This window comes from Pipistrellus kuhlii, unplaced genomic scaffold, assembly GCF_014108245.1.
Source record: "Pipistrellus kuhlii isolate mPipKuh1 unplaced genomic scaffold, mPipKuh1.p scaffold_m20_p_1, whole genome shotgun sequence".
Lineage (NCBI taxonomy): Eukaryota > Metazoa > Chordata > Mammalia > Chiroptera > Vespertilionidae > Pipistrellus > Pipistrellus kuhlii.
Genome location: NW_023425404.1, coordinates 28,735,417 through 28,760,219, shown reverse-complemented (window position 1 = coordinate 28,760,219; position 24,803 = coordinate 28,735,417). Strand labels below are relative to the sequence as shown.

General features: G+C 44.5%; 1 protein-coding gene across 15 annotated transcripts in view; it reads left to right on the top strand.

The window, feature by feature from the left end:
- The window catches only part of FRMD6 (FERM domain containing 6), a 79,256-nt gene extending 60,128 nt beyond the window's left edge, over positions 1–19,128 (top strand). For 12 of the 15 annotated variants that reach the window (XM_036436930.2, XM_036436954.2, XM_036436920.2 and 9 more), the window contains 7 exons: positions 1,015–1,080; positions 1,858–1,926; positions 5,059–5,233; positions 9,927–10,262; positions 11,629–11,760; positions 13,783–13,874; positions 16,239–19,128. In XM_036436930.2, the coding sequence (XP_036292823.1) occupies positions 1,015–1,080; positions 1,858–1,926; positions 5,059–5,233; positions 9,927–10,262; positions 11,629–11,760; positions 13,783–13,874; positions 16,239–16,550 (1,182 nt within the window). In that variant the 3' untranslated portion in view covers positions 16,551–19,128. The remainder of the gene's footprint in view (positions 1–1,014; positions 1,081–1,857; positions 1,927–5,058; positions 5,234–9,926; positions 10,263–11,628; positions 11,761–13,782; positions 13,875–16,238) is intronic. The other 3 variants (XM_036436910.2, XM_036436900.2, XM_036436994.2) reach the window with 2 other exon arrangements.
- Positions 19,129–24,803: the final 5,675 nt, after the last annotated feature.

Below are 24,803 nucleotides of genomic sequence, written 5' to 3'. Positions count from 1 at the left end.
ATAGAAATAAGGTAGGTGGACAATAGGAAATGTCCTGAAAAAGAAAAAAAGAAAAGAATCTGTGCTCTCTTTCCAGCACTGCACACCTCATACATGCACAGCCGGTGTTTTTATGAGCACAGTCTTACTTCAGGAAACAATGAGAACGGCCTTGAAAGGGAAATTGGCCTAAACTCATAGTGATGGATTAGTTTCTCTTACTATCTGTGCTTTTCGTGATGTAAAAATATCTTGGTTGGACCAAAACAACCCAAAGAGTAAAAATAGGCTATATCTTCTCTTTTCTGTGCCTGGTGAGGCTGCATTTTCAAAAAATACTTCTTAACCATGTTCATGGAGGAAATGGCACTGTAATAAAGATCTGTACATATTTATTGTTTTTTCCTGAGAAATCTTATGGTGAGAATAGTTTAGTTACTTAATAATAGTAGGTCTCTTTTATTTTATACTTTATATTTTATACATACTTTTACAGATGACCACTTAAAAAGATGTGGCCCAAGTTCTAAGTACATTCTTTTTTTTTTTTTTTTTTAAGTGTTTATTGTTGCAAGCATTTTTTCCCCCTGTTGATCCCTTCTAGCCCACCCACTTCAGGCCTTCACCACACTCTTGTCTGTGTCCTTGGGTTATGCATAAATGCAAACAAGTTCTTTGGTTGATCTCTTCCCACCTGAGTACATTCTTAATTGGAGAATTTTTTTCCTTATGTAGTTATACTTTATTGTTTATAGTTTGTGAGTTAGCTGGTAGAATGTATACCATTTTGGTAAGTAATAATTGAACATTTAAAAAATAAATACTTTTTTTAAAAAACAATTAACCGATATAAAACTTTTACAGCTTTATTATTTGTCCTCATGAGACACCCTTGAGTATTTAGGCTTGCCTGTAATCTTAGCTTCTGAGCTGGGAGATTTACCCACTTTTTAATATATCAAGTCTGGTGCATCTCAGAATGTAACTATGATTTTATATTCAAGGTTACATTTTCATAAAATTGTATCCCCCCAGGATAAAAGGGAGATTGAAGCGTCCCTGACCCTCGGGCTAACCATGCGGGGAATACAGATTTTCCAGGTGAGTAAAGGGGAGAACTCAGTGTCCAGTAGGCACTGCTCTGGCTCACAGTGACAGCGTGCCTCTGTGGTCCTGTGATAGCTGGGCGGGCCCTTTTGTGGCCATGTTTGGTCGTTGCTTCCCGTTTGTGCGCACAGATGTGGACGATGTGGGATAGACAAAAGGATCCAGTCTAAACCATGTAGTAACAAGTCTTCCAGAACAGAAAACAAAAAGCCAAAGATTGGCCCAGTTCATCCCTTTTCCTGTGTGTGTCCTTGACGTTAAGTATACTCTAGTGTATTTTTGTCCTCTGGAGCATTTATAGTTCTAAAGATGACATATTCATTTTCTGATAAAGCTTGTCCCTTGAGTAAGTAGGTGGGATGGTGCTGCAGCCATTGACAAGGGGGAGAAAGAGCCTCTTTCTGGAGAGCTAGGAGAGTATCAGGATATCTTTCCTTCGATGTAGGCAAAATATCCAAGGATGAAAGTCTGAGTACCTTGTCTCATCTCCCAAATGCCTGAGTCTTTCGGACTTTTTATTTAAATTTAGCGATAGGCCAAAAGAGGAAAGATTGCCTTGAAAAGGCCAATTAATGATGTAGTCACTCAGGAACCGGAAACTGAATCGTATCACTAATCTTTTAATTACTGTCTGCACATCTCCAAAGAGAGATGAGGACCTCTTTCAGATTTTAATTAATATATTTCAGTTTTCTGGGAGATAAATTAGAGCAATTTCAGTATCTGTCAGTTTTATCAGTAACTCTATATGCATTATAATTCTTCCCACAGAATTTAGATGAAGAGAAACAATTACTTTATGACTTCCCCTGGACAAATGTTGGAAAGCTGGTATTTGTGGTAAGTTTAAAATAACTGGCTAAAATAAATTACTCAGTTGTTTGTTTTTGCAATTTTGTCGTTTCTTGTTTTTTAAGACAATATTGTCCCAGACCCAAAAGTTGATATTTTAAAAAAGTCAGTAGTGAAGATAGATTTCTTATATCCTTATGTCACTCATCAGTAGTAAAGCTAAAATTAAAGAATTTTCTAGCAAAATAAATTAATAATTTTAATTTGTGTGCCCGGTCTTCACCACACTACCCTACGTTACTCTACTTGCAAAAGAAATGTAGTGAGAAAAGTACAAGATGAGTTCATCAAGTAGAATTGTTGTTAAAAGTGTTCGGCAGAGGGATTAGAAAACAGAGAACCATAATCGCAGGGTAAGGTTTCTTCGTGTGGGGCCGGCCAGTTCTTTTGGAAGTTACTTCCTTTGAAGAAGTAATAAAGAGTGATATAAAAAGATGTTTCTATTAATATCTGACTCTTTGAAACTCATCATTATAAAGAAAGGTCTATAGTTCTTACCAGGAAAAATACCTCTATTTTTATTTTTATTTATTTATTTTTTTAATATATTTTTTTAATATATTTTATTGATTTTTTTACAGAGAGGAAGGGAGAGAGATAGAGAGCCAGAAACGTCGGTGAGAGAGAAACATCGACCAGCTGCCTCCTGCCCACCTCCCACCGGGGATGTGCCTGCAACCAACGTACATGCCCTTGACCGGAATCGAACCTGGGACCCTTTAGTCCGCAGACCAATGCTCTACCGCTGAGCCTAACCGGTTTCGGCCAAATACCTCTATTTTTAGAATATTGAGGATGGTCACCTTTTTTTCTCAGAGCAAATTCATGATTTTTCCAGCTGTTTCTTTACTTTGCTAGCTATCTCCATTTCTTAATAGAGTTCAAAGAATTACAGTTAATAGTGTGTCTGTCTAGTAGTCATGAAAATCCACAATTTCCTTTTGTTCAGAAGCTCCTGAAAAAATACACAAAGAGAGGAGGAAGATAAGGATTTGTGCACATGGCCGTCTCTCCCCGAAGGAAGATGGCCTATATAAATAAAGGGTTGTATTGCCAAACAGCACTGGGCACTGATTCCACGCTGCCCTGTGAGTCAAAAGACCTGTTCCTGGCTTTACATTACTTTAATTACTTGGGCACAGTTCAATCTGATTTCACTTTACTCAATGTTAAGCACGGCCGGCCTGCCTCCTCCCTACTGGCTCTCCTTTGTTCCAGCTCTTTGTGAAAGGATCTGAGCTGTTTGAAAATGAGTGCATTATTGCCAAACTTGCTCCTTTCATGTCCCACACTAAGTAGTCATAAAATGCATTTCTGAAACGGAGTGTTTTAAGGGTCCTGGGCTCAGTGAATCTAGTTTTGCGTCATACTCATCCAAGGAGCGTGTTGACGTTATAGACTTTTGTGCCTCGTCCTCCTCTCTTACTAGAGATTTTTGATTCGGTGACTGTGGGTTAGAGAGGAGGAATCTACTTTGACAGACTTCCCAGATGCAGCCAGCCCAGCCCTGCCTAGCTGTGTGCCCTTGAGCAAATTGCTTAATCTCTCTGTGCCTTAGTTTCTTCAGTTCAGATTGATGGTGAGGATTAATGAGTTACAAATGCTGACAGTTTGTTAAGTATCAGTTATTACTGTTCTAGTATTGGGATCCACTGGTGGTCTTTTAAAGAAGTCTAGAGGTGAAAAATTCTATCGCTGTCTGAGTTACACAAACCCATCCTGATTTGTACCAACTTCAACTTAAGAGTATGTCTCCCTCTTTGCTTCACTTCTCCTCTCCCGCTGAGAATCGTTGTGTCTGGAATACTTCACTTTGTAGTTCTGCTGCTTTCTTCATTGTTAGGAAAGTGAAAGAAATTCAAAATATTCCAGAACTGTAAGGAACCCTGCCAGACTCTCACCCTCATCCTTGAACTCTATGTTAATGATCCCAGACCTAAAGAATGTGATCCCTTATGTCTCTAGTGATAGACACTTGTATCTCTTCTTTCTCTTTCTCGTCCCATCCCACCACTGTCTCTGTAACTTCCGGCTAGAGAAATTTTATATATATTTTTTAAACCCTAAGTAGGTAGCCAGTATTTTTCAGCATCATAATTCTATTTATTTCCTTCCCGGAATTTATCATAAGCTATAATTATTCTGTGTGTGTTAATTTGCCATCTGTCCCACCAGAATGTGTCTCCAGAAGGGTGGGGAGCTTGTCTGTCCCATTCACTGTGTCTTTCTAGCGTAGGGTTCGGTACACAGCACGTGTTTCACAAATATTTGAATGCATCCTGCTCCTGGAATTTGTTTGCTGAGTTAAGTGTTGGGATTCATTTGAGGATGCTGCATGATGGCCCCTTGTCTCCTCCATCATATAAATGGCCTGACCAGCCAGAGACACCTAAGATAGTCCTCAATTCTCGTACCCAGTCAGTGGTTACCAGGAGACCCTTGCCAGACCCTTTCCTGAATTTTGGGTAAACCTCTGTCTGTGACACTTTTGAAAGGGAACACAGTGATTTATGTCTCAGCAAATTTTGAATAAAGCTTTTTATGGTAAGTCCTCACTCAAAGTCATCCACAGGTACTGCAACTTTAAGCAAAAGGACGTAGTATCGCACAACCAGTTGTACTGTAGGCTAATACAGCGTTTTTCAACCGCTGTTCCGCGGCACACTAGAGATGTTGCCTGGTGTGCCGTAGGTGCCGACAAGACAAGAATTTTATAATTTTTCACTATTTTGTTTACTTAATATTTCATAATAAAGTCATTATAAAATACTTTCTTTGTGTTTATTTGATTCCTATTCAAGAGAATTACTTTATATATAGTCAATATAGGCACAGAGTTAAATTTTTTAACATTTTCTAATGGTGGTGTGCCTCGTGATTTTTTTCATGAAACAAGTGTGCCTTTGCCCAAAAAAGGTTGGAAAACACTGGGCTAATGGACAGAAACAAGAGTCGCGTTCCCATAGCATCTCATCAGCGCTTGTGACGAAACGTTACCCGAGGCCCTGCTGCCCATCCTTTTCTGAATCTGCAGTTTTCCTTACCAAGTAGACAACGAAGGGGGCCTGGGCAAATCAGAGACGTCGCTTCCCGAGTCTAATTTATGTTTTCCCTCCCCAGGGTAAGAAATTTGAGATTTTGCCAGATGGCCTGCCCTCAGCCAGGAAGCTCATCTACTACACGGGGTGCCCCCTGCGCTCCAGGCACCTCCTGCAGCTGCTGAGCAACAGCCACCGCCTCTACATGAACCTGCAGCCCATCCTGCGCCACATCCGGAAGCTGGAGGAAAACGAAGGTATCGCAGGCTCCCGGATGGGGGGAAGGGGGTGTCTTTGCCGCCGTAACCCCTGCTCTAGAGCTGCCATGAACTGGGTGTTAGGCTCCTGTGGGGTGGGAAGTGGGGGCCAGGTCTCTCCAGATTCAGCGCAGCATCCTCTTTCCATCCCAGCGCTGTTCCAGAAGGCAAAGGGATAACTGTGGTGCCAGCATCTGTACCATCCCAGATGCCGAGGTGATCCCCGTCATTTAGCTGCCCCTTGTGTAGTCTCTTTCACCTGTCCCACGCTTGACTTGAAAATTCTTGTGAAAAAGCCACCATGTGAAGGTTCAGGCCAAGGTGTATCTGCACCTCAGAGCTCCGTGTAGACACGGATCAACCTTGGTTCCATTATCCGCAGGCAATCTGAAATGGCTCCCAATGAAGTGGGGCACAGAAATGACTGTAGTCTCTCTTCTTGACTGCAGAGAGACCCCCATGTCTGCCCCAGCAAGGGTGACAAAGGAGGGAGAAATTTTCATCTGAGGATTTTATCAGCCAGTCCTGTGGGGGCTGGGCTGAGACACAGACAGAACAGAGCAGTCTCTGAGGAGCCCCAGAGTCCTGGGCCAAAGGAGACACAGGGTGGTGAAGAGGGAGGCAGAGAGGGCTTCTAGGGGCTGGCTTCAGCTTTACAGTATTAAGCTCGTGGTTAACTCTTTATCTTGAGTTAATGACACCTGAGGTCACTACACTCAACGCTCCAACTTCTGATCCCCCAAAATGCTACTTTGCATTTTTGTTTATTTTTTAATGCCTTCCATTTTATTTTGCAAATTCATATTGTACTCATTCTTGGTAATGCGATTAGATTAGTAGATTGTGGGGGTTTGCATGATCATTAGGATGCAGATTCACATCGGAGGTCCATGTCTGAAACAGATGTTGACCTCTCAGATCCAACCTTTCCCCCAGAAACAAGGCAATGCCTGCTCTCTCCGGGCAAGCAAAAAACCTTGTAGAGGTTTGCACATCTGATTGATATCTTTCCCAAGCTGCCTCTGTCTGAACGAGACCCCATTTGGAGATGTCCCTGTCATTTAATTAGCGACTAGAACGTGAATCATCTCCCACTGTCTGCCACCACGCTGCACCTGCCTTCGGAAAGAGTGGGTAAAAGTGTCAGGTGTATTGGCTTCCTCTGCTGCCAGGCTGCCAGTCCTTCTTCCAGTGACTCATCGGTATGACAAATATATCTCTCCGATGCTGACATGAATATGAAAGAGAATTCAGACAGGAAAAGGTGCCAGAGGAACTTGCGAGAATGGGGAGGAGACTTAGGGGGCTGCAGAGCCCATTGTCTGCCAAGTCAGCCTCGTTCCTAGTGGGTGCCTTGAGAAGTTCATTTATTCCACCAGCGCCTGTTAGTAAATTCTTTTTAAAAAAATATATTTTATTGATTTTGTACAGAGAGGAAGAGAGAGGGATAGAGAGCTAGAAACATCGATGAGAGAGAAACATCAATCAGCTGCCTCCTGCACACCCCCTACTGAAGATGTGCCCACAACCAGGGTACATGCCCTTGACTGGAATTGAACCTGGGACCTTTCAGTCCACAGGCCAATCCTCTATCCACTGAGCCAAACCAGTTTTGGCAGTAAATTCTTGTTTAGGGGCCTGCTCTTCAGAGCCCAGAAGAGGGAATGAACCAAAGCATCTAAGGTAAACTACCCAGCATGGTACCGGGTGCATGGTACCGGGCTTACATGTACAGGGCAATGAAGGAATGGAAAAATTGTAAATTGGATCTTTTATTTGATCAAGTGTAAATAGATTTGGAAGGGAAGTCTTTTTTCTTCTTCTTCTTCCAAGGAAAACACATTTAATTTCTTCTATTTAGAGATCCCTCCAGGGCTGAGGAAACACTGGAACTAAGTTCCTCTGGACCAGCCTTGGCCTGAATCCACGTATCTCACCCGCACTTAAAGCCCCTTTTCAGTATTGGCTCAGCAAAAGGAGCAGCACAAAAAGAGTCTTATTTTTCTTAATTACATTTCGTTTAGAGTCACCTTGTCTGAAATACCGTTTTAGCGTTTTATAGCAGAAAATAATCACAAGAATTCTTCCATAGTGCATAAAAGAGAAGTGCCTTTGTCATTGGAAACATGTTAAGCCAGCTTTACTCAGTAGCTAGAGCTTATTCTTAAGCCATATTTACAGAAGTCACATCGACTGCCTTCTATTTTAAAATCATGTGTGAAAACCTTTGCGGTCGCTGGGCTTTTCCCACAGGGGGATAACAGCACACTGGCATGTCGACCATCTTCCTGTGGAGGCCAGTGATTGCTAGGGGGACGAGAAGTTGTATTTTGCATTTCTTAGAACAAATTTCTGCATTACTTCAGCATTTCCCTCTGTCTGTAACTGAGTGGTGTGAAACTTCTTAAATGTTTGCAGAGAGTCTAAGTGATGTAACACTCATTTCAAAGGAGCCTCGTGGTGCAGTCTGATAGGAAGAATATGTACACTAGGCTCCTAGCAGGAGCGCAGACTGGCAACTGCTTGTACCACAGGGACTGTGCTAGTGAGTATGGGAGACTAGGATTGGCCCCAAACCTATTTGGAGGCTGGGGTTAAAAAGACTATTTGTAAAGATGTAGAAAAGCTTTTATTTTTAGTTAGTTAGCTAATTGATTAGTTTTTAATATATATACATATATATATATATATATATTTTTTTTTTATTGATTTCAGAGGAAGGGAGACGGAGAGAGAGAGAGATACATCAATGATTCGAGAGAATCATTGACATTGATCAGCTGCCTCCTGCAGGCCCCACACCGGGGATCGAGCCCACAACCCAGGCATGTGCCCTGACTGGGAATCGAACCATGACCTCCTGGTTCAGTGGATGCTCAACCACCGAACCACGCCAGCTGGACTAGAAAAGCTTTTAAATGATCAGATCCATGATTCCCAATTGCCTCAGACCTCTAATAAATACTCTATAGAACTTTTCCCCTATTTTTGTTTTATTACTTTTTTTCCTTCACTTGCCACCCTTCTGAGGGTCACCGGGCTATCTATTATTTTGAAAGTACAGTAAGTAATAATTGTATGAGAACTTTGCAAACGCCTTCAGCTCTCATCTTCATGTCAACCCGTTGCCTGCAGAAAGCAGGAATCATTAGAACCCAGGCTCACCCTAAAAAATGGGTCGGGTGCCCTTTTATCTCAGTGGTGCGTGTTGGGCTGTGTTGTCCGGTCCCACTCTGCTTTCTCTGTGGCTACACACACATGCCTACCCGGTGTTTCAGCCCGATTCCGTAGGATTGTCAGGAAGGGGCTGGCGCCCAGAAGTGCATGCCCAGCCTTCCCCTAGCATCTTTCCCGTTATGCCTCCAGCAAAGCATATCATCATCTTCCCTTTCTGCTGATGCCCACTCCCTCTCGGGAGCCTGTGGTGACGATACTTCAGAGCTGGAACCAGACATCAGCCGTGCGAGTATTTTAACCTAACCAGGAAACAAGACAATTAAGTCCATGATCAGCCCCCTGAGGACCCAATTAGTCTCCTTGTTAGCAGCTTCTGAGATAATATCAATTTAATGTTTCCCAGATGCACTCTCTATTGTTAGCATTGTTCTAATGTGTCATTTCTCATCCGTATTAAAAATACAAGGAAGCTAAACTATCTTTTTGTTTTAAATTTCCGACGCGAAGCACAAAGATAACATTTTTGTGTCAGGTGTGCCCCTGCACCTCAGCTGTAACCTTGTGTTTGACTGTGGGGACGTGGGGGCCAGGTCTCTCCATCTTTTAGCACTGCAGAAAGGTTAGCTTTCTATGCACCTATAATGTGGTTTATATATTTTTTATAATTTTTAAAAATATATGTTTTATATATTAGGTTAGCACTTGATGACAGGGACTTTCAGTGACGTGTCTCTGCATTAAAGAACAGCACTGGCACGTTCAGGAACATGTCTACCCATCAGAAGCCATGTGACACACCAGCCGTGATCACTGTGTTTTCTAACTAGATGAGAAAGTCTCACTAATTCAGCCTCGATGGAGAAAAGCAGTCTTCGCTAATGTAAACCTAAATTTTAGAATTACCTGAAAGAAATTCTCAGAAGGACCGTTTTATTTTAAATTGTATTCAACAAGTTAGAGCTAAACAAACAGTGGACCAAATGAACAAATGAAATGAGTGGCAATTAGCATAATTACGTTTATTCAACAGTCTCCTGTAGTAGTGCTTCTGAAATTACCTGTGGGGAAGGACCAGGTTTTTTTTTAAATTTCTAGTCCACTGTGGACTGATACTTCTGCAAAATACAAAAATCACCATGGTGGCAGCCATGACAATGTCAGATTGCTCAAATGTTTATTCTTAATTAAACTTTCTAAATGTTTAGTCTCAATTACTGGACTTATTTCACTGTGGGACCAATGACAGTCTGCTTACACGAGGCGGTCAGTCACGGAGCAGCCTTTTTCTCTGGAGTTTGAAGCTCTAAAACTCTGAGTAATTCAAAAGTGCTCCCCTCAAACGTGTCACCCTGGCTTTTGTTCACTTGGCAGTGTTCTTAAGGGGAGAGCCTGTCGGAAGATTCTGAGAGTGAACTTGTACTTGATCTTGGCCTGATGGCTGACCCACTTAAGCTCGCCATCCGATCCCCGTGTCTTGGTTGAGTGTGATGGCCACCGGTTGTTTCTTCCCACGCAGAGAAGAAGCAGTACCGGGAATCCTACATCACTGACAACCTGGACCTTGACATGGACCAGCTGGAGGAGCGGTCCCGGGCCAGCGGGAGCAGCGCGGGCAGCATCAAGCATAAGCGCCTGTCTCGTCACTCCACCGCCAGCCACAGCAGTTCCCACACCTCGGGCATCGAGGCGGACACCAAGCCCCGGGACCCGGGGCCGGAGGACAGCTACTCGGGCAGCGCCATCCACCGCAAGCTGAAGACCTGCAGCTCCATGACCAGCCATGGCAGCTCCCACACCTCAGGGGTGGAGAGTGGCGGCAAGGACCGGCTGGAAGAGGACTCGCAGGATGATGGTAACCTTTCCCCCGGGCCCTCCATGCCGACAGGACAGCCCCCGTCCTAATGGCTCATTTCTTTTTCTCTCCTGGTTGTTTTTCGGTTCTACAGAAGTGATATCTGCACAACAGCTAAGAAGTAGTAAAATAGAGAAGTGTCATGCCACCTTCCCCAATGACTTGATTGGGTTGTTTGTGAACAAAACATCCCTCTAGTCATGAAACTTTGCCACCACCGGGTTGGGTGGTTGTAGATTCTAGGTTTTAGGATTTTATGTGGAAAAGTTAGTCCCACAGCCCTTGGGTCTGCATTTTTGATTTCCACATGAAATAAAAATTGGTTAGGACTACAGATTGGATTCAATGATAGTGACATAAATGCCTTGAACTTAAAAAAAGTTTTGAGTCCAGGCTATTTGATTAATTAGTATTTCTTAAATACTTCTCATGTCACCAGAACACTAGGGAGTATAAAAGAAACACAGCATCTGGCCATGTAACTGTGGTAAGGAAATAAGATAAAGATATACAGCCTGTATCAGCCAAAATTAGCATTTGTTTACATCTTTTTTATTATTTTTCCGCCTCAAATAAATGCCATAGCATTCAGGTTTGGGGAAGAGAAACTGACTCCATTAAGGAAAGCTGCAGAACATGTTTGGTTACTTTAGAATTCATGTAGTAACCAAACTGAGTCACTAACTTCCCTGAGACTAAGCAGCTACGGGCAGTGGGGAGCTCCATGAACTACTCATTCTCTGTCAACAGTCTGCTTTGGCATTAGCCAAATGACCCATCGGTTTCTATTTGCCCTGTGACTGAAGCATGGTAGGATAGGTTTTCTTCTTTCTTAAAGGGTAAACAACAGTTGACAAGTCATGGTGTTGGAAGACCTGTGGAGAACACAGCAGTCTTTTGAGAAAGAGAACAAATAACATCTGGTTGAGAATTGTCCCAAGAGTGGACTGCTGTAGAGCCTCATAAGCCAACTTATTTTCAAATATGATAACTAGAGGACCAATGCACAAAGATTCCTGCAAGAATGGGCTTCCACCCCCTGGCTGCCAGCACTGCCTTTGCTCTGGCCCAGAGCCACCTTTCTGCCTTATCACACTACCCAGAGTCCAGAGTGTCTGGGACAGTGTGGAATGCCTGTGTTATTGCAATGGCCACTTGGCACCTGTGTATGCAAATTAACTCACCATCTTTGTTGGGTTAATTTGCATACTCACTCCTGGTTGGCTGGTGGGCATCATGAAGGTACTGTCAATTTGCATCTTTCTCTTATTAATGCAGACATATAGTCTCCCTTAGAATGTGGCTTTGCAGTATGGTGATCATTTCCCTTTATGCCGCTACATGTCTTTTCCTTTTTCTGTGTCAGAAATAGAGATGTTGGTTGATGACCCCAGGGACCTGGAGCAGCTGAACGAAGACTCTCTGGAGGTCAGCCCAGACATGTGCATCTACATCACGGAGGACATGCTCCTGTCGAGGAAGCTCAATGGACACTCTGGTGAGCTCTCCCAGGGAGTTTCCCTTAGCAGTATGGGTTTTGTTTTTAAACCTCGGTTACCTTCGGTTTCTGTCACATGTCATGAATTAATCTCTGTTCTTTAGAGAAAGATGCCTTAGTATAGTGGCTGGCAAACTCATTAGTCAACAGAGTGGCAAACCGCAGCTTGCGAGCCACTTGTGGCTCACGAGCCTTAGTGCAAGTACTGTCCAAGTGGCCTGGGCACTTGTTGTTATGCCACTCAGAGCTTTGATTGAGTGAGAGACCCAGTTAGGGCTAGAGGGACTGCTATTGCCCTGTCAAGACCCACAATCCCACCCTAGCTGGTGTGACTCAGTGGATAGAGCACTGACCTGTGTAGTGAAAGGTCCAGGGTTCAATTCTGGTCAAGGGCACATGCCTGGGTTGCGGGCTCGGTCCCCAGTGTGGGTCATGCAGGAGGCAGCCAATCAATGATTCTCTCTCACCATTAATGTTTCTATTTCTCTATCCCTCTCTCTTCCTCTCTGAAATCAGTAAAAATATTTAAAAAAATAAAAAAGACCCACAGTCCCCGATGCTGAGCCTCCTCCATGCGCATGGGGCAGGGAATCAGATGAATAAGGCCAGCACAGTCCCCCCACCCTGGCACTCACTCTACAAGAGCAGGAGGGACCATATGGGAGAATCCCACTGGCTGGCCTAGCAGCACCCTGGCCTTCACGTGCTCTGCCAGGAACAGACCTGTGGTGATGGCAGGATCCTCTGCCTGACCAACAAGGGCCAGCGCTCCGGGCACACTTAGCTTAGTTCTTACACCCAGTTTTCCTCCCTTCTGTCCGTTTGTTTAATGGGTTGAGTTTTTCTTACAAGTAACATTTCAATGTGTATTAAAATAAATTCATAATTATATGCACATTATAGGTGCACAGACAGCACACTCACTCTCTGTGAGTGTGTGCATGTGTGTGTATGAAACATTGTACACGAAAGTGCTTGTGGGGAGTGGGTGCAAGGGAAGCCTTTAACACAGGAAGTTATTTCTATAGGTTACTAGCAGCGGCTGAATGAGAATCACATTCCAGTTTTGTTTTGTTTTTAATAAGGTTCCAGGTACTTAAATTACTCACCTGTTTGCAAGAAAAATGTCAGTGATCTTCCCATACATTCCCAGCTCTTGTTGGCAGTTTTACCTTCTGAAACATTTCTTGGGGATGATTCACCCACACGCTGCAGTCTCATAAGGAAGTGTCAGCCCTGGATTTGCGTTTCCAAGTATCAGCAGGTTGCCCCTGAGCACTGGGGTGACTAGGGACCCTGCCGATCTTCCCTGCGGCCTCCGATTTCAGGCTCTCACTAGTGAGGGGGATTGGCTGCAGGAGGTATGGGCCACAGTGTCCCTGCCAGTTAAGAAGAGCGTGTTTCCTGTGCAGGCCCGGTACTTCGTGCTTGTCATGCACATGCTCTTTGATCGTCATAAAACTATTGGTAGGTGCTGCTGTCAGCCCCCTGTATGTGAGACGCAGGGTGGTTAGGTACCTGGCCAGGACACACAGCTGATTACTTGTCTGGGCCGAGGATCAACCCAGATCTGTGCGACTCCAGAGACCAGAGCCCTCACACATACCCACTGCACATCCAAGTGGACCAAACTGAGAAGTCACTGTCCGGCTGGGATTAAGCTCCGAGCTGGTGTTATGTGGAAAGTGGGAAGATTGCAGGAGAGCTAGCAAAGACACTCCTCCACCCTGCGGTCTTTGTTTTCACTTCTAACTTCGTCATAGATAGCTTTGTGAGAAGTTTATTTCAGAAAATTCAGACTCTAAATTTTTTCCTATACTCAAACCCCACATTCATCTCAACCTACCCTTCACCCCAATTTCCTACAAGATACAGGATCAAATGGGTTTCTCCTACCAAAGACTCACTGTGAGATTTTTCCAATAATGGTTAATATTTTATCTTTCCTTTTCAGTAGCAGCAGTGTATGTGTAAAGAATAATGTGAAATCTTCATTGCTTTTTTTCCTCTGTGTTACTTTAGGGTTGATTGTGAAAGAAATCGGTTCTTCCACCTCCAGTTCCTCCGAAACAGTTGTCAAACTTCGTGGCCAGAGCACCGATTCTCTCCCACAGGTATGGAGGGAACTGAGCACTCTACATAGCAAGTCACCGTGCAAATTTATCTAAAGAGGCAAAAATTAAAAATCCTGAGTAATTGATTCTTACCAGATACATGCATTACGGTTTCATTCTGAACTGACTTCCAGTTGATTTGCTGGTTCCATTTAGCTTGGAGTGGATTTGATTTTGGATAAATTATGCACCTGTGTCACACTCCAGGTGTCCAGACCTCAGGCTGACTCTGTGTGTGTGTGTGTGTGTGTGTGTGTGTGTGTGTGTTGATGGACCACAACAACGGGTTAGATGTGCTGGGTAGAGGTGTTGCTCCACACTCTAATTCTCCCCTTCAGAGTAAACTTTCAAAGTATACTGTGGGAGGATATTTGATAACCTGCTCATACTAATGATAACCTAATCATACTCTAAAACTCACGGTTGCAGTATTTGGATAAAATGTACAACTCATATTGACCTCTATTTTCTGAGTGCTTGCTATCTCTTTCTTGGGTTCTCTCTCTCTCTTTTTTTTTTTCTTCTGTGTATTTCTTTTATTTCTCCCCCCCCACCCCACCCCTGCATTCTGGTAATTTCTGCCTATTGCCTTTTTCTCTCTTTTTTTTTTATTTGCCCTTTCTTTTTTCATTTATATAGTCATAATGTGAAATGACATTTTACACTTGATTTTAGCCAAAAGGCCGAGAAGCGATTGAAATGACATTTTATTAAATATTTTTCTGAGTCCAGCTAGTGTGGCTCAGTGTTAGAACATCAACCCATGAACCAGGAGGTCACACTTTGATTCCCCATCAGGGCACGTTCCTGCGTTGTGGGCTCAATCCCCAGTAGAGAGCATATAGGAAGCACCCGATCAGATATTCTCTCTCATCGTTGGTGTTTCTGTCTCTCTCTCCCTCTCTCTGAAATCAATGAAAACATATTTAAGAACAGATATTTTTCTGAAAGCTCTCCTGCGTAACTTTCAAAGCAGTATGTGCCGCATGCTTAGGAGGAATGAACTCCAAGGTCCCACTGCCTGGGTTTGCACCCTGCTGGGCCACTAAGTGTTAGCTCTTATGGTACATACATGTTTGTGGGGCACCGCGAAGGATCAGAGTCCTCACCTACAAAGTGGGGAGAGCATTCCTGTGCCCGCCTTGAGGACGTGTGGTAGTGACCTACAGAATTCTCCGTGTGAAAGCCCACGGGCGCCTGGGAGAACATGAGTACAAGGGATGGTCACCTCCAGGGAGTGCTCCAACGTGACACTTTCTGGTAAAATATTTCTGGGCTCGGACCCTCTTCTCTCCTCCTGGTACTTTTGCCTCTGAATTCTCACAGCGATGTTGGCCTTGGTGGTGTCCCGCAGCATAAGTGAGAGAGAACAACGCCTCGTTTCCATTAATAACCCATTTAGTATCTTCCACTTATGTAATTATCCGAGCCATTTTTCACACTATTTATGTGTTCAACCGGTACCACCTCTTGGGATAAGGAGCTCCAGGAGTCTGTGACCCGCTGCGCGGAGCCTTTGGCAGAACTCGGCCCCTTGGGGCGCTCAAGAGCTGCCTCTCCGTCCTGGCACCTGCCTCCCAGCCTTCCCTGCACCGGTTATTCTTCCACCCCAAGAATTCTGGCTTTCACAAAAAAACGGTTCTCCAGTCTTTGTTCCTGGGGGAATCATGAATTTGTTTTTCCATTTCCTATTAACATAATAGCAGACCTCAGCATGAAAGCATTGGCACACCGAACTGCCGTATTCTAAAGAAACAGCCTCTTTACCTATGCAGCCTTGTTTTAAGGCAATTGCTTGACTTCTGAGATACTCGAGAGAGCTGGGTTCCTGTTGCACTTACGTCTCTATGCCTTGGATTATTCATTAGTAAAATTGGGGAGAATAAAAGCACCCGCCTCATAGGAAGACTGAGTTGATAATACATGTAGTGTGTTTATATCCGGGCCCACCGCCACCTACTAAAGGCTCAGGACACGTTAGCTGCTCTTCCTGTTATTGGTGATGCTGATATTTTTATTCTCAGGGGCTCTGGTGTTTCAGATGAGAAACCTCTTTGACAGGCGGGGGTTCCTTAATCCCGAGCCACATGGGACTCTTTGGCCCCTTGAGTGTGGCGCTTCCACAAAATACCACAGCCTGGGCGAGTCTATTTTGAAGAAGCGGCGTTAGGAGAAGCTTACATTTTAAAAATTTTGGCTCTCAAAAGAAATTTCAATCGTTGTACTGTTGATATTTGGCTCTGTTGACTAATGACTTTGCCGACCACTGCCTTAACTCCTTAAATAGTTTCGCAGCCCCTCTTCTTTAAAACGGGGCAGATGCCGGTATTGCTAACCTTTCCCCTTGAGCCTGTCCTCTTAAAGCTGTTTCGGACTTCCCTTGTTTTGCAGACGATCTGTCGAAAACCAAAGACTTCCACGGACCGGCACAGCTTGAGCCTCGATGACATCAGGCTTTACCAGAAAGACTTCTTGCGCATCGCCGGCCTGTGTCAAGACACGGCGCAGAGCTACACCTTTGGCTGCGGCCACGAGCTGGACGAGGAAGGCCTCTACTGCAACAGCTGCCTGGCCCAGCAGTGCGTCAACATCCAGGACGCCTTCCCCGCCAAAAGAACCAGCAAATACTTTTCTCTGGACCTCACTCACGATGAAGTTCCAGAGTTTGTTGTATAAAGAGCGTCTGCGAGCAGCTCTGCAGCGGCCCGCCGTCCCCCGGGGGCCGTGAAAGCCATGAGTTCCCTCCTGTTTCTCGCGCCATAGGTCCCTCCCCCAGAACACAGCCCTCGCTTTATATTTGCAACGGGAACAAAGCCTCGGGACAACTGCACTTTAAGCGTCACACAGACGCGAAAGGGAATGTACAGCAAGATAAGTGCCTGGAGTGCAGGATCCTTCGGGAGGAGATGTGCTTTTCTGGTTTACCACGCCTTCAGGACGTTGAACCGCGGTGTGTTTGCCCACCGTTCTGTCCTTTTAGTTCCATCACAGGGAATAGCATCATGGTTTTTATCATGGGGATGGCGTTAGGTGTTTGTGTGCCTGTACATTTTTTTTTTTTTTTTTTTTATCACTCCCTCATGAAATGCCCATGTTTTGAGGGAGGAGAAAAGAGTCTCCGTTTTTTCTGGAGAGACTGTGGCCTAGCCCACACTCATCGCCGCCTCCCTGGGGCTGTCCCAGCGTGAACACCGGCGAAGCAGTCAAGATCAGTGCGTCTAGCAAGCCAAAGAGATGTACCCGACGGAAGTGCAGGCCGGGGAGGACCGGCAGGTGAGCGAAGCGGTACCTGAAGACTGACTGCGTGCTGCGTGCGGCGCCTATGACTCCTCCGTGCCCAGTGCCACGCCCCCCCCCCCCTGCCTTCCAGAAAGGAACGGAGCAGCTGTGTTCATGTCACAGTGTATTCTGTAGAGTTTCCAACTCTGTTTTCTGTTAAAACTACGAAAACGTCTTAGAAAATGTTCGTGCTTAGTGTTCGTTTTTTTAAATAAACCAAGAACAAATTATGGGAATGCTAGTTTCTGCTTCACCAGAACCGCCCTAACTCTCCCCAGATGTTAGTATACATATATAAATACATGAGATGGTGCGTGTTTTTTATGTGCGTAAAGCTTCCGTGGCTGTCTTACGTTACGTGGCCGGTCTTGTTGAACAGGGAGGATGCGTTGTTGAATGAATGATACCTACAGACAATCCGTTGACTCATGTAGTTTAAAATGACTATTTCTCATGTGTCTTTTGCCGTGATCCTCAACCCTGGTTGCATAATAGAATTATTTGGAGAGGTTTTTTTTAAAAAAAATGCCTGGGTCCCACCTCCAGTGAATTCAATTAGACCCAGGCGGACTGCCTTTTCCTGAAAAGTTCTCCAAAGGGAGCCCGTATCAGCAGAGCTGAAAACCACGGATCCAGAGGATGTCTTTTTAATGTTGACATAAAAGCATCCAGAATACGTTAGTGTTTGAGAAAGGGCCATTTCAAAGACAGTTTCTGCCACTGCCCTTAGGGGATAGAAGGAAACCGAGTCTAGGGAATGAACTCAGTAATGGCCTTGCTCGCTCTTGACGAGAGAACTTTAGCACAGTGTCTTTCTAGGAGATGTTTTTAATGATTTCATATTTAAAGCATTTGTTTACCATATTTTGATATACCATTTTTCTACCTACCAGGTTTTATTAAAAAAAAAGAAGAAGAAGAAGAAGAAGCGACACTATTATTTTTAAAGAAACAGTCATATTTTTATACAAAGTTAAGTTTTCAGGTAACAAAGATATAGACTTAGGAGACGGCAGAACACGCAGTGTTTGTTACCCATCGATGGGAGTCAGTATTACAGACACACACGGGCGCACACAAGCCTGGTCAAGTCAGTCTAACTTGACACTTCAGAAGAAAAAGGAGAAATTCTGTGGAGTTCTAGAGTCATGGAATCATTGTACTTTTATCCAGTGTTTTGAAAGAACCAAAGTTTCAGATATCAGAATGTATAAAAGTATCTCAGCCTCTGTATAAAAGGGTGAAGGTGCAAAAGGATCATCCAGTGACTGTTTTTCTTAGACACCATCACGAATTCACCGTTTCCTGTGGATGCGGGAGGGACAGGTCCTGGGGAAGTTGGACTGGAAAGAGCCCCGGTCACTACATGCCGTGTTTCCTCAGCTCTCAGTGTTTCTTGCAAAGATCAAGGAAAAAAACAAAAAACATAAATGTATTTACTAGGTAGCGCTTTTTACTTTATTTTCTCTCAGCTTCCAGCTGAGCCACGTCTTCAGGGTTTTGCCAGCACAGTTGGTGGTTTTGCACACCTTCTTTCTCATTGGATTGATGCCTCACCTTGTAGGTTTTCAAGAATGAAACATGCTGAGGACACTTTTGTTTTGTGATCCACTGTTTGCAGCAGAATTATATATATGTGTATATGGAAATCCATTTTGAATACCTACATTTTTGTATTTGGAAATTGTTTTAAAAAAAAACAAACAAAAAAAAGTATAAAGCTGTTATTTATTCTGCATTTGTTAATGTCCATTGCTGAGTTCGTGTACTGATTTGGTATGCACTGCTTCTGCATTTGTATTTGCAACAGTGAGCTTTCTATCTGCACAAATTGTAAAGAATCCTTTCTGTGAAAGGATCGACATAGCGGGATGATACCAAAAGAGTGTAAAAAAACAAACTGCATTATTTTGTAATTATTCTTTTAGGCATTTCATGGTAAGATCAACATCAATAAAGTTACTTTTTATTTGTCTTTGGCTGATTTTGTTGTTATTAGTTCTCAACTAAGAAAGAGGTGTTTGAGAGTGAATGTTTCCTCTGTGTCTTACTTCCTGTGACAGAGCACGTTACAGGACAGCCTCACGTACCCATCAGATAGATGCTGAGCCCTGCCTGTGCCTGGCCTGCTCCGCCCGCGCTGGAAGTGCATTTGTTAGCGTGTAGTCCTCGTGTTCACAGAAAGCAGGTACTATTGTTGTTCTTAAGTTAGCGGTGAAGCAACCAAGGCTCCAAGCGGTGGAGTCCAGTCAGAGAGGCTGGGACAGCCACTATTCAGTTCCAAATTATGGGGCTGAAAAAAAACTTCTTTAAATATATATTTTTTAGTTTTTTAAAATTAACTACTATAACTTTTGCCCTTAAAACAATCATCATTGGAGTGTTAGTTTTAACTTCAAAAAGCTTGGTGGTTGCATTTACCTGTTTATTTCTAAAATATGTTTTTATTGGCTTTAGAGAGGAAAGGAGAGGGAGATAGGAATATCGAGAGAGAAGCATCAACATCAATTGGCTGCCTTCTGCATGCCCCTGCATGCTCAATGGGATTGAGCCTGCAAACATGGGCACGTGCCCTGACAGGAATCAAACTGATGACCTCTTGGTGTATGGCTCGACATTCAGCCACTTAGCTGCACCAGCTGGGCAGTGGTTGCATTTAAAAGCAAGCATTCATAAGACTGAGTGTGAGGGAAATAAGCATGAAGGACAGAGCCCAGAACTTCGAGTCCATGGACAGGATTCTGAAATGCCCTAGCCCTCCTTAAAGAAAATGCATTACCTTCTTTTTGCTCCTGTTTTCTTGGCTATAAAAAAAGGTGGAAATAATAATTCAAAGAACTATTGAGGATTGACTAAAATAATTGGTATAATATGCCCTCGATGACTACAGTGAAAAAAAAGGAAGGTTTTCAAATCTGACGAACAGTGAACTTTTATAGAATTGAGACATTGGGTCACCTGGAAGCATAAAATCCCAAACACAAGCTTTCTAGTGCAGTGTTACGAATTTTGCAGAGTATTTGGTAAATTGTTAAGTAAATTGGAGGCAAGGGGGAAAAATAGATGTTTGCCTACTATGTGTCTGATATTACACACATCATGACTAATCCTCACAACTAATCCTCTCCCATTTTGTAGCTGAGGAAACTCTTAAACTTGTCCAAAATCCTACAGCTAGTAAATGACAGAGCAGAGTTTTTAACCCAAACTTGTCTCCCAAAGCTTTGCTTTTTGTATTACATACCATGTTACCCACAGCTCTAGAGAAAACTTTGAATCTAATGGGGAAGACAGACTTAAAATTTTGATGGTGTGATAAATGAAATGTCTGTTCATGCACTATTTTTTTTTTTTTAGCACCCACTCACTCTGGCAGACACTCTCAAGGTTTATATAGGTATTAGCACAGGCCGTGAAGATGTAGGGAGTGGGAACAGGAGTGGGAGGATCAGAGAAGGTTTTACTTGGAAGAAGAGCCTTGAACGGGGACTCTGGCAGGATGGGATAAGGTACCAGCTATCCAGGCAAAGGCTCAGAAGTGGCCACAACTGCTCATTAAGGGACCTGCGAGGACCCACAAGGGACCTGTGACTCGCTGAGACTCTCTCCAGTCTCATCATGAAAGGCCTTGTGCCCCCAGATGACGACACAGATTTTTCTGGATGGGAGGATCCACTGAAGAGGGTGTGAGAGGAAAGATGTGTCTGGGGCTTAAGAAATACTGGGAGCAGTGCTAGCCAAAGTGTGGAGAGAGACTTTTTTTTCTCTTCCTGAAAAACATGGGCATTTCATAAGGGAGTGATAAAAAAAATAGAGAGAGTTCCCAGCATAGGAATGGCTTATGTTCCAAGTTTGCTTCTAAATTTGCTGTCTGATATCTAGAACACACATTCCCAACTTCTCTAACTAGCTCACAAATGCCTGTTTGGCCCAGAGGGATTATGAGAGATCATGCTTTCTGTGCATCAGTAACCATCTCTTAAAGAAGTGACCCAGAGAATAAATAAGAGAGGTGGAAGTACCCCACGACCAGACAGAGATGAAGGCACCCCCAATAGACCAGTAGTTCAATCTTTGGGGTTTACTTCTCAGAGTTCATCCACGCCCATCTACAAATAACAGTAGAGAAAAGCTTCAGGCAAGCCATGCCAAAATGAAAAGGCTCCATGTCAATTGCTATCACCGTGGGGTTCTAAGATGGCTGCTCCTCGTGTTTTCTCATCCAGACTCCAGATCCCAGTCCGAAGCACTCAGCTAGGCCCTGCCATCATGAAAGTGACCAGGCACTAAGCCAGCAGATCTGGTAACAGGTCCCTTCTTCTGATCTGCAGTTGGAGGAAGAGGGTGGGTCTAGGATCCACAGGATTAAGCAGAAGCCAGGTTCTCCTTTCATGACCCCACGTTGCTGCTGCTTCAGGGTCTAAATAAGATGCTATCAGAGCGAAGTATACTGGAGCCTTTAAATACAACACCAGTATGAATGGGGAAGATCATAAAACTCACTGGAGAAACTGAAAAAAAAGAAAGAAAGAAAAAAAAGACCTAAGTAAATTGAAATATTATACCATGTTCCCAGAATAAAAACTCAATAACGTAAATGTCACATTTTCCCATCAATTTTAAAGAACCCAATGAAATATTTTAACAACGATGGAGTAATAGAGACCTCTAACCTGAGGCAACAAAATGTATGCTGTATATAAAAAGTCTTTTAGACACTTCACAATAGGCAGTGCATCAGAGCAAGCTCCATAAATAGAGGAGCAAGATGGGCGTCATTGTTGTCTAGCTTACTGTCTGGAGAGGTTGCAGGGCACAATGAAGGAAAAGGAACCCAAATGGACCCCAGTGGTATCCCTGAATTGAGATGCAGAGGGGAGGATTTAGGGAGACCAATGTAATGAGTTCACAAGGCGGTGTACCAGAGAGAGGGAGTGCTGTGCAGAGCAGGAGGGAGCGGGAGAGGAGAAACAGAGAGAGCACACATAGGTTCTTCTCAAGTCCGCAGCTGAATGCTGATCAGCATACACATGTGAGGAAAGCATTTGGAGCTGGGGAGAGAACTACGAGGAAGGAGTAAAACAATCCCTGGAGCTCCCATAGGACCAGAAATTGTTTGTGTTTCCACAAGCTAGAGTGAAAAAACTTTACACTCTGTGGCCATCTTATGAAATTCTCAGAAGGGCATTTTCCAAGACTGACAGTTGTACTGGTCCTGCCTAACAAAGCTGAAAGTGTTAGTATCTGTAGAGGGAAGGGAGAAGAAATTACTCTTTTTTTTATTGGAGGCTATAGTACATTTGAGTTTCAAATTATATAGATGTATTACTTTTAAAAAATATGTCTTTATTTATTTTTATTGATTTCAGAGAGGAAGAGAGAGGGAGAGAGAGATAGAAACATCAATGATGAGAGAGAATCATGGGTCAGATGCCTCTTGCATGCCCCTCACTGGCATTGAGCCTGCATCCCGGGCACGTGCCCGGATCTCGAATCAAACCGCGACCTCTGGGTTCATAGGTGGATGCTCTACCACTGAACTGTGCCAGCCGGGCAGATGTATTACTTTTTAAAAAAATGTTTTTAAATTTATTTTCAGGATGACAAAAATTCCAGTCACTAGCATAGAACCCTGGGCTCCCAGGGACCATAAAGAGAGAAGGACCAGCAGATGGAAGCCAGGTGTTTTGAGCAGTGGGCTGTGAAACGTGTGTCCGGTGAACAGAAGACATGGGCACCGAGCCCAGGAGGCGGAATGGGAGAGGGAGGCTGCTGTGCCTTTGGAAGCGGGCTCCTCCTGACAACGCCTGCAGGCTATTCTGGGAGGTGTTGAGATATTCATGAAAAGAGCTTTGGGGAACCACGAGGGAGTTGTGTGTAGTGAGGGCGCCAGAAGGGGGGAGGACCTCTCTTGTTCCCTGCACGCTGGGAAGTGCGGGGCTGATGCCCAGTGAAAGTGATCTGGCTCTCGTTTCCCCAGTGAGAACAGCCCGCAGATGGGTGTCTGGTAACCCAAAGCCTTCCCTGAACCAGCCCAAGTCAATTGTTCCGCCAGGCAGGAGGCTGGGGCTGGCTTGGGTTTCAGCCTCGGGCCCCTGGGGACTGGTGACAACCTGTGGGGCAGACGTGAGCCTGAGGCCTGGAACTGGAGGAGCGGGTAGAGACACAGAGGGTGTCAGGATGGGAGGATAGCTATAAGTGGGAGGTTGTTCTTCAGTCGATCCCTCGATCCCTCATTCAAAGGTTCACCAACCGAAATGATTAGCAGAAGTTCCAAAGAAGCTTTTTAAAGAGATAGCTCTATCTCCCTGCCTCACACCACACTTGCTGATCAAAACCTCTAAGGGTAAAGCCCCGGACTCTGACACACTCCCTTCTTCTCCCCACTCCATACCTTGGGCCAGCTCCAGAGCACGCCTGCCTGTGATCCTAAAGCAACCGGTCCTCTCCCGCTCTGAGCTGTTCTTCTTCCTTCTTTGTAAGCAGTTCAGAGGCAGTGAGAACTTGCCGAAACCCAGATGTAAAGGTCTGGTTTCTGCCAGTGGTTGGCAGCATCTGCCAGTTATGAATTTGGGCTGCAAGGGAACAGGTACATCCTGGGAGGGGTAGGAGCTAAGCTCTTCCACAGATTGTTGCCATTTTTCTGCATCATCCATCTTCAGTGAGAACCTCTGAAAGATCTGAGATGGGGGGGGGGAGGGGATCGGGGCTGGCCAGGCTGATGTGCATTTAAAAAAACAAACAAACAACATGTTTTTATTGACTTAGAGAGAGAAGAAGGGAGATGGATAGAGACATAGAAACATTGATGAGAGAGAAGCCATCTATCAGCTGCCTCCTGCACACCCTCTACTGGGGATCAAGCTGGAAACCACATGCCCTGACTGAGAATCCATCTGTGACCTCTTGGTTCATAGGTCGATTATCACCCACTGAGCCACACTGGCTGGGCAGGCTGCTATGCTTTTGTTCAGCACCAAGAGATGGAACCCAAAATGGCAATGGCTGGATGGGCTGCATGCAGTTATGGAAGACCTGAGCTCTGCTTTCAGAATCCGTTTCTTCTTCTCACCCAGAACTGGGGTGGTGTGAGAGGAACATTAGAGAGCCCCGGGGATCCTAGCGAGTAAACGGAAGCTCTTTCCCCCAAGGGCATGAAATGGTGGCTGAATTTTTTTTTTTTTTTAATCTGAGCCACTAGGAACTGTATTCAGGTTGTTGGGGCCTCCGTAGATGATTTTCCCATTGGGTTTGGTATTTGTCGTCACAAAAGCCTCCTCACCAAGGCCATGCTCATCCAAAATCTCAGACTAGATTTTCTAAGATGAAGATACGTGGTAAACTTAGGGACTGAGGAGCTTTCAGAGAACCTAATCTCGAAAAACCGGACGAGGTTATATGCTGCACGAGGGCAGAGCGATTTCTTGCTCACAACTGTATCCCGAGGCACTAGCATGGTGAGAGCTAGACAAGGGGCTTAAGGAATCTGGACTTAACGAATGAAAGTTCGATAGCCGTGGGCCACGGTGCCAGGTAGGCGTGGTAAACGCCACAAGGTGGTCCTCTCTGCCTGAAACCCTCTTCCTCTGGTCTGTCTCTCCACCCCACCTCCCGACCCCTGGACACCCCACCTGAAACTGGCTTCTCCAC